The sequence below is a fragment of the Heloderma suspectum genome, chromosome 1 (genome assembly GCF_057233095.1).
Source record: "Heloderma suspectum isolate Gila_16-S chromosome 1, 16-S_ref, whole genome shotgun sequence".
NCBI classification, from domain to species: domain Eukaryota; kingdom Metazoa; phylum Chordata; class Lepidosauria; order Squamata; family Helodermatidae; genus Heloderma; species Heloderma suspectum.
The window spans coordinates 95,551,366-95,560,982 of record NC_139458.1 but is presented as its reverse complement, the minus strand read 5'-3'; the positions used below and the strand labels follow the sequence as shown (position 1 = coordinate 95,560,982).

The following is a 9,617-nucleotide window of genomic DNA, read 5'->3' as shown; positions in this document are numbered from 1 at the left end:
ATACATTACCCCCACTCCCAAAAGACTTGCTTGGTCCTGAGTTTCTTTTGCATCTAGGTCACAATAAAGAGGGTATTATTTGTTTGTAGATGGCTTTGGTTCAGTTAGTCTCTGCTTGAGTTTGGGTGCATTACTCAAAACCAAGTAGAATTTGGTTTGCTACAAATTTAATCTCAAAATGACTTTTTGTTAACACTCCATTTGAATTCACCAGAGTGATTTTCATAAACAAATTAAAGCAGATTGTTCTGGTTGCTTATTTATATCCATTTAATAAATAAACCAGTTGCTATGCAATTAATGCAAGTCATATTAGCATTACATGGTTAATTACACATTCATTAAAACCCCCAATAATTATGATAGAATATTTGAAAGGATTTTTTTTTTTTTAACAACCATTACTTTTGCCTAACAAGGGCAGCAGCCGCAGGTTAATTAAAAGCCACTTAGGCTGCAATCCAATACCCTTACCTGGGAGTAAGTTCCTTTCAGGTCAGTGGGGCTTACTTCCAAGGGGACATGTCATTGGATTGCATTGTAAAGTATTCAGAGTACGAAGGAACAGGGAGAGAAAAAAATAGCAGAACATTCTAGGTTGAATCCAGCTTTTTTTTTTTTTTTTTTGCCAGTGGGAGCTTTCCTTGAGTAGAGTGCCGGTCAGAACCCTCCTACTGGTGGAAAGGCTGGTGATCTTTGCCAATTCCACCTTCCCTCTGCAGCCATCTCTCTCACTGTTCTGGAGGGTGCCCTGACAAGGGACTGCAGGGAGAGGGAGGAACGCATTTCTTTTCCCCATTCCACCAGCAGAAATGCTCTGCTGGAGCTGAAGGCTTCTGCTGATGGAAGGAGTCATTCTATCTGAGGAAGTAAGACCCTTGATCCAAGTCAATGACCTGGTTCAATCGCCATGTTAGCCTTGTTTATTTCAGGGTGGTTTGTCATGTTGTCCAAACCCAGCGCAGTTTCCTCAGTGTGGTTTGTTAACTATGTGCAAGCCATTCTGAGAACCCATGGCTTGTTATTGACTGGGTTCGCACAACACGATAAGCCACGATGGGTTGTGTGCCATGTTTGTTTCAGAGTAGCTTGTTGTGTTGTCTGAACCTGGCATAGTGGCTTGAACATGGGTTAACCATGCACAAGCCACCTTGAGAACCCATTGCTTATTGTTGGACTGTTCAGGGTGGCTTGTTGTGATGTCCAAGCACAGGAGGGTGGCCTCAGCTTGGTTTGTTCAAAAGGGCTACAGAGTTGCCTGGCAAGAGCAGCAAAAAACCCAACTGCTCTTCACAAACTCTGCCTGGCAACAGTGTTTGCTACTGCTACCTCTCTCCCTCCTTCCTCGTCAGTGCCCTCTGCCCCCCCCCCCCGGTCCATTTCGGCTCTTCATTTGACAGTGACCAGCTTTTTCCCCTTGTGAGTTTCCTGTTCCTAGCAGAGCTATGTATCTATATATGATTGACAAACCTCTGGGTAAGCATGCACGGCCCCATGGGGATTTGGGGAGGGATGAATGTAAGCTTTCCATACCTCCTGTTTTCAAGCCAAAATTCCCTGGGAAGCTTCCAACACACATTGTCTTCTCAAAAAAGTTGTCTGAAGTCCTTGAAGACCTACTGAACTTCACACTCCCATTGCTATTAATTTTGGAGGGTCCCTGCCACTGAAATGCAAAATCTGACGCATCCAGAAATGACAACATCTACTCAATCAACACAACATTTTATTATGTTTTTTGGGAATAAACAGTGGGGTATGCATTCTCCCTAAATAATTTCTGAAGAGAAACAACATATGGTTTACTCTCAGGGATATCTTAATTATATTCAAAAGCATTTGCGATGGACAATGGAGGGACCAGCTTCTTCATATTCATCTTTGCTGATCCACATTTGCTGGAAGGTTGACAGAGAAGCCAAGATGGAGCCTCCAATCCAGACAGAATATTTACGTTCTGGAGGTGCAATCATCTGGAAGAAACAGGAAATGTAAAATGAAGAAAGGAACACATAGATCAGGTGACCATATCTCTCATTTCAGTCATGTTAGAGACATCCACTTAACATCGCTTATCTCCACTTAGGAAAATGCAAGCCATGCAATATGTCCACTATCCATGGTTATGTGTCTATAGTAACTACAAGGTTATATGCTAATCAGGCCAATTATGAGTTAGTAGAATAATAAAATTAACTCCGTTCTTCTGCTTTATGATATATTTGCATGGTGGTTCTCTGCATTATTGGATATTTACATTTATTCATTTAATGTTGACTGGTTGATTGATTTAGATTTGTACCTGCTCCATCCTAAAGGCTCAGGGAGGGCAACAATAATTAAAAATCAGGCATACATATGAAATGAATCTAACACACTATATGGCAAATACTAGGAAGGAAGGAAGGAAGGAAGGAAGGAAGGAAGGAAAGAAAGAAAGAAAGAAAGAAAGAAAGACGGAAATCCTCCTATCCAAACCATTTCAGCTCTGGCCAACAAAATCCAGCTCAAATAAAATGGTTTTATAATGTTTCTGAAAAAAATGCATACTTGGGCTTTGGTACATTGATTGATTGATTGATTGATTGATTGCATTTATATCCCGCCTTTTTTTCCTCTTGCAAGGAACCCAAGGCGGCTTACATGATCCTCCTCCTCTCCCTTTTATCCTCACAACAACAACCCTGTGAGGTGGGTTGGGCTGAGAGTGTGTGAATGAAATATCCAATCAGTGGGACATTTTTATAATTTGTTATTTGGAAGGCATCACTTGGGGAGCACTGCCAGTTGATCTTAGCGATTGCAACAGGATATAGCAAAGGTGGTGACCCTTTAAATAGGTTAGATCATTTAGGTCTTAAAAATGATTAAAAACTGCCAATGTAGATGCTCCAGCACTAGTATATTGTCCCAGTGACACGATCCTGTTAGGAAATGGACCACTGCATTCTGCACCTGCTGAATGATATGGGGAGGTTAATGTCATCAGTGACAGGTCTCAATATGCCTCAGAGAACTTGCTGACTATCAAGACTTCAGTGTTGCCCAGTTTCAGTTTACCCTGTTTTCTAATCATGCTCAAACACTGACTGAGCATAAAGATGTGGGACATGAGTAGGATGATAATAAGTACATACTTATGCTGCAATCCTATGAACACTTACCTGTGAGTAAGTCCCATTGAATTTAATGGGGCTTACCGTTGAGTAGATATGCATAGGACTGCACTGCAAGTGTCCTGACTGTACTGAGGATGCCTCATCCAATGCTAGACTTGCATATAGTCTTGCCTTGTGGCTTCATGTGCATGTTCAATAGGAATGGGAATAGGATGGACTCTTGCAGGATCCTACAGGGAAGGATGAACTATCTCTTATTACTACCCTCTGAGAATTACCTCCTAAGAATGAAATGAAGCTGTCAAGAGCAGTCCTGCTAACATTCGTCATGTAACCCTCACAAAGGGCACAATAATACCTAGCAAGATAAATAGGGTGCCATTTTCCTTAGAGAGCTGTAGGTGGATGCTACCCATCATTGCCCTAGAAAACCTCTGTGTACAGATTAGTTTCCATGACATGCCTAAAAAGCTGACACTTTCAGAAAGACAGTTCTGTTCCAATGGTCAGATTCTGCATGTTGGTGTTTGCAGATTATGGGCAGACCAAAGCATGGTCATGTCTCTGTTGACATCATTGTATGGCTGAATAAATTCTTGGGGACCACCATTAGCGTTCACATAAACATACAATATCTTTTTGTCAACAAACAGGCTGACAGGCAACATTAAAGGAGATATGACATTAAAGGATCCATTAACCCTCTCTGTGCCACTTTGTTAGCTGGAGAGACCCATCTGCCAACCCCAGAAAAACATTTAATGTAATGAATGATAAACACCTGCTATTCTAAAATTAGCACTAAGTAGCTATTAACCTGAAACCATTTTGTGCACAATATGACAACGTATTCCTGACCCACGGACAACTTTAACCTACACATATCAGTGCTTCTTCCTTGCTTTTAATCCTGATTGGTTATGACAATTGTCTCATATATATTTTAGTAAGTATACTACTTCCATGTGGGCCACTTCCTGCTGTAGTAAGAATGAGTACCTCAATAATGATGGCACAAGAAGGTGACTTCCTTACATTCAAAGCTCGATTTCCTCCCTTAGAAATCTTAAAGGAAGTGTCTGCCAGTGCAGTCACATTGGCAACTATTTATGTTTTTAGGGCTTTCTTTCTTGATTGCTTTTATGGTTTTTAATTTTTATTGCTAACCGCTCAGAAGACATTGTTAACTGGGTGGTATACAAATGATGTAAATGGATAAATAAATAATGCTTTTGAAATAAAATAACTATCACATGAAAGGAATCATATGATCTCTTACTCCATTATGTTTTTTAAAACATAATTTAACTTGGATTTTCCCAAAGTAACTTTTTATGCCACCCTTCATCCTTCCTCTGGCTGTCTTACTTCTTTGTAAGTAAGTTACTTCTTTGTAAGTAAGTAACTCTGTCTTTACTTCTGTCTTACTTCTCTACTTCTTTGCTGCTCCAACCAAGACAAGATGGTTTGGTGGCAAATCTCCAACCCTCCAAATCTGTGGATGGGTGATTTCTTTTGATACTTCTAGCCATTAGAACACAAAACGCATTCAGAATACTCAGCTTCACATCTAACCTGATTAATATAAGATTAATATAAGCTAAGCATCCATCTAGTCTAGGCTACTATCTCAACAGTGTCCAGCCAGAAATCCTTGGGAAGTTCAAAGGCAGGTCACAATAGAGATAGACATATCCTATTTGTCCCTAGTATCTGAACATGGAGATTCCATTGGTTAATATAGCCATTGGCAGATCTATACTCCTATTAAAGTAAGCAGGAGCAATTCAGAAGCTTTGAACAGAAGCCACATAAAACCTGGCAATAGCATTCTTGTATTGTAGATTCTCTTCCTTTATGGGGTGTTAATTCGCCATCTCTTAGATCAACATTAGATGTAACATTTACCTTAATCTTCATAGTACTTGGAGCCAAAGCTGTAATTTCCTTCTGCATACGGTCACCAATACCAGGGTACATGGTGGTTCCTCCAGAAAGAACATTATTAGCATAAAGATCTTTACGGATGTCAATATCACATTTCATTATGCTGTTATAGGTAGTTTCATGGACACCAGCAGACTCCATCCCTAGAAAGAAATGAAAATTACATGGATTAATTGATCAAGGATTTCTTAGCAAGCCACTTTCACAGTGATTCACTTTATGAGAACAACCGAAGCTTCATTTATCAACCACAGCCCTATTCAGGCATTATCCCCTGATGCAGTTAGCACATCATGGAGGGGAGCAAGGCTGTGCCCATTAACCCCAGACCTTCTCCCTGTCAGGAATGAATCCGAGCATGTAGAGATGTCTGACAGCTCAGATTCAGAATGGGAACACCCAGAACAGGTGGAGGCACCCTCCCCAGTGAGCCCAGATACAGAGACTTTCTTCCCAGGACCTTCTCACACAGATGGCACAGGCTGAACAGCTCCCCCATTCCTCCCCCATGAGAATGCAAGTTGAGGAGAGGGGGCAAGGGCATGACTTGAAGGATGCGAGAGTCTGTCGCAGAGTGAAGTGGGAAAAGTTAGGGGCAGAACTAAGACATTCTACCAAGTTGGCCACTCGTGATAGCCAATGTAGGAGGGAGCCACCCTAAGGGAGGGACATCACTGAGAAGCTAGACTGGCCCTGAAGTTCCTGCCCAGACTGCGGGCAGCTTGCCTAACTTCCACTTTGTATCCTCTATTGATATTCGTAGATGTGTGGATTAGCTGGTTCATTGCAGTCTGAGAGTTTCCTAGAATATTTTGGCCACCTAATGCGAAGAGAAAACTCTCTGGAAAAGACCCTTATGCTGGGAAAGACTGAAGGCAAAAGGAGAAGGGGACGACAGAGGATGAGATGGCTAGATAGCATCACCGATGCAATGAATATGAACTTGAGCACACTCCGGGAGAGAGCGCAGGATAGGAAGGCCTGGCGTGCTATGGTCCATGGGGTCACGAAGAGTCGGACACGACTGAACGACTGAACAACAACAATGAAGCTAGTCCTTGACCAATAAAGTAGTGATAGCCTGAAGCTTTGTTTCCTGGAGTGTGTTGATTGCGAAGGAAGAAGACGGAGGAACATGACACTCCCTACTGTCCAATCAGATGCAACGGAATTTTTTTAAATCTTCGTTCAGAACCCTTTCACTTTTGTCGACCACAAAGCAAAACATACATGTAGCTATCATGACAGTAAACATCTACGTTCTTAAGAGAGTATTCATGACTTATTTCAAAATATTCTTAGCATATTTAAAAATAATGCATAACAGTACAGGAACTTGTTTAACCCAGTTTAGTTCAGCCATACTAGCATAGGGAAACAAGGTCAGACCCACCTATGAACGATGGCTGAAAGAGAGTTTCAGGGCATCGAAACCGTTCATTGCCAATAGTAATGACTTGGCCATCAGGGAGTTCATAGCTCTTCTCCAGAGAAGAGGAGGATGCAGCAGTAGCCATTTCATTCTCAAAGTCTAGAGCCACGTAGCAGAGCTTTTCCTTTATATCTCGCACAATCTCACGCTCCGCTGCAAACATCAACAAGTGAGGGGTTAGAAGACTGTGTGGATGGCTTTTGATTTATTTATTACTTGTATGTACTGTGCTTGCTTCATTAGAACCATGACTTTCCGGAGCTCTGATCAGGGTGAAAAATCATCCTCTCTTGCAATCCCCTGCCTATAGGCAGCACAGGAAAATGCCTAGGTTTTTTGTTGAAGAGAATTGCACAAAGCACCCTAAACTTTCCATCACTATCAAGCTTTTTTCATATATGAGGTAAATATTATAATATCTAAAGGAGTATATATTAGTTTGAATGCATACTTTGTGCTACTGAGCTCTACTTTAACCAAATGTATGCTGTATCTTGGTTGATGAAGAGTTCCAGAGAACTAAAAAAATGTGCACTGGTTTGTGACCTTTAGTTGGCCTAATAAAAGTATTGCCCAAATACAGGTTTTGACATTTTTCTTATGGCTACCTTTGCTTTCTGTGTGACTTGGAGAATACCAAATTTAGCTGTTCAACAATGGGATCTCACACTGGAGGAAAAGGATTTTATATCACCTGAATCTGAGAATATAGCTCTAAGAGTACATCCCCTCCAGCTACTAGGTAAAGCTATTTGATTTGGCATCTATTGGCTTGTTGTTGTTTTTTACTTAGTACATCATCTAATATTATCTCCAGCTTTGTTAATACAAAAATCGTCTAGTTTTTCTATACTTTTGTTTTCTACCTACCAAGGAACCTGTGTGTTTTGCCTAAGGATGGAGATGGTTCTGAGTAACAGCTGAGTTTTATATTTTCAGAAATGGGAGATCAATCACTGAGTGTTTGCTTCTCCATTCCAGCAGTCCTTGGGAGAGTCCTTGGTGCAACCCAAAACCATCACTGCACCTGATAAGAGACTAATTTTAACGTCTTCAGTTTCCTCCCACGTTCCATCTTAAACCTGTAACTAGATGCAGACTCCATGGCTTGAACATCAGCCTCACCACCCCCTTTTGCTTTGATCATCATCTTGCCTGATGAAGAGTTCTGTGTACACTGCTGCTTGCACATTATTTGGTGATCTTTCATAGCGCTTCTCTCTCTCTCTCTCAGAAGGAAGTCCCATTGAGTTCATGAGACTTTTCTCCCAGGTAAGTGTGTATAGGATTGCAGCCTTAGTTGGCCTAATGAAGGTATTGTCCAAATATGGATTTTTACATATATAGCTGTTTACCCAGGAATGAGAAGTAAAACTATGTAGATTAGGGATGTATGGACTCTGTAAAATCCGCTCCGTCTGTGTTTTGCAGATTGTCAGGTGCCTTTTGTTCCATCATCTGCCCACAGATGGATGCAAATATTTTTTTTTGACACATGGAAAAATATGCAAATAATTACGTAAGTATTTACGTATTTACATAATTTACCTCAGTATGTAACATTTAGTGTATTGTTCCCCATTCCATTCAACATTTCCTCAGCAGAAACTTACATATTTTTTTACGAATTTATATGCGTACATTTTGGGAAAGTAAAAAAAAAAATCATTCAAAAGTCTACGGACTCCGCGGGGCCCGAGGGGGTCGCTCTGCAGCGGATTCCACAGGTCAGATGCTTAGAAATTTGAGCTCATTTTAGTCCATCTTGAATTTCTCCAGCATCCCTAATGGAGATACATAGCAAGCTCCTGGTTAGCCAGTCCTAACACATGCCAGTACCACCATTTCCTGTCACCATTGCATTGTGCCCCTTCCTGCTGCCACCACGTAGCACCCTCTCTTCCTCTTACTTCTGCCCCTGCTGCATTGGGTCTATAGAGAATTGACGTGGCGACAGCAAAAATAAGTGAGGAGAGCACACGATGAGGGAAGCAGGGGAGGCAGTTTCTCCAGAGAGCCCTCCTGGCCACTCTCTCACTACACCAAATGCCACGGTGGGAGAGCAGCTGGCAGGTCTCTCCAGAGTACCTGCCAGAGCAGCAGCGGTGGGCCCTCCTGGCAGGGTCAGAGGGAGCACCACAATTCACCACTCCTCCCACTCTGTTGCCTGATGCAGGCACCTCACCCTGCTTCATGGGAGGGCTGGCCTTGTGGCTAGCAAAAGGGTCCTAACAAAATAAATAATATATTATATTGGCCTCATGTCAGAGCATCTCAATCTGCAATCCTATACGCAATTACCTGGGAGTAATTCCCACTGAACTCAATTACAATGCAATTCTATACATGTCTACTCAGAAGTAAGCCCACTAAATTCAATGGGACTTGCTTCCACATATGTGGTTATAGGATTATAGCCTTAGGGAGCAATCCTATGGCTGCTAGTCAGAGGCTAGATGGCCATAGAATACGTCGGTTTCCAGGAACTGACCTTGGAACCCATGCTTTGAGGCTGGTTCCCTGAGACCCGACCTTCCTCCTGTCCTGCACTGCTTCGCAGGCAGCTTGGAATGGCCCCGTGCTCTATGCTTGGAATAGGAGCGCAGAGCGGTGAAAATGGAGTGTTCCTGGCAGCGTTCCAGGGCAGGGAAAGTGGAAATGTCAGTATGACACATCCAACGTGTCATCCGGCAGCCACTTCCCCTGCTCTGCCTTACCGTAGCTAGACAGCTAAAATCGGCTGTCTGGCCACAAATGCAGGGGCGGCTGAAGTGCAGAGGGGATGATCCCCTCCACACTTCTCCTGCCCTGCATTGGAAAGGCGGTCACCGGTTTGGAGGCAGCCGCCTATCCCGGTAGGATTGCTCCCTTATTCTATCAGGATATGCAAAACATGTGTGACAAAATCAGACAATACACATAGATTTATTCTAATGAACCCACTTTAACACAATATCTCTAAACAAACATGCAATAAAAGATAAATAAAGCCTATGAAGTAAATGGAATTATTTTATCCCCAAATCCCTGACAGTTTCTAAAGTAATATTAGCAAATCAGTCTGAAACCATCATGTTGATTTTTAATTTTGAAATTACACTTGAGACAGTTAGATTTGC

General features: G+C 42.1%; 1 protein-coding gene across 2 annotated transcripts in view; it reads right to left on the bottom strand.

The window, feature by feature from the left end:
• Positions 1-1,708: 1,708 nt before the first annotated feature.
• The window catches only part of LOC146357598 (actin, alpha skeletal muscle B-like), a 33,594-nt gene continuing 25,685 nt past the window's right edge, over positions 1,709-9,617 (bottom strand). For both annotated transcript variants that reach the window (XM_084851648.1, XM_084851655.1), the window contains exons 7-9: positions 6,460-6,651; positions 5,028-5,209; positions 1,709-1,973 (exon numbers count right to left, since the gene is read on the bottom strand). In XM_084851648.1, coding sequence (XP_084707774.1) covers positions 1,830-1,973; positions 5,028-5,209; positions 6,460-6,651 — 518 coding nt within the window. In that variant the 3' untranslated portion in view covers positions 1,709-1,829. The remainder of the gene's footprint in view (positions 1,974-5,027; positions 5,210-6,459; positions 6,652-9,617) is intronic.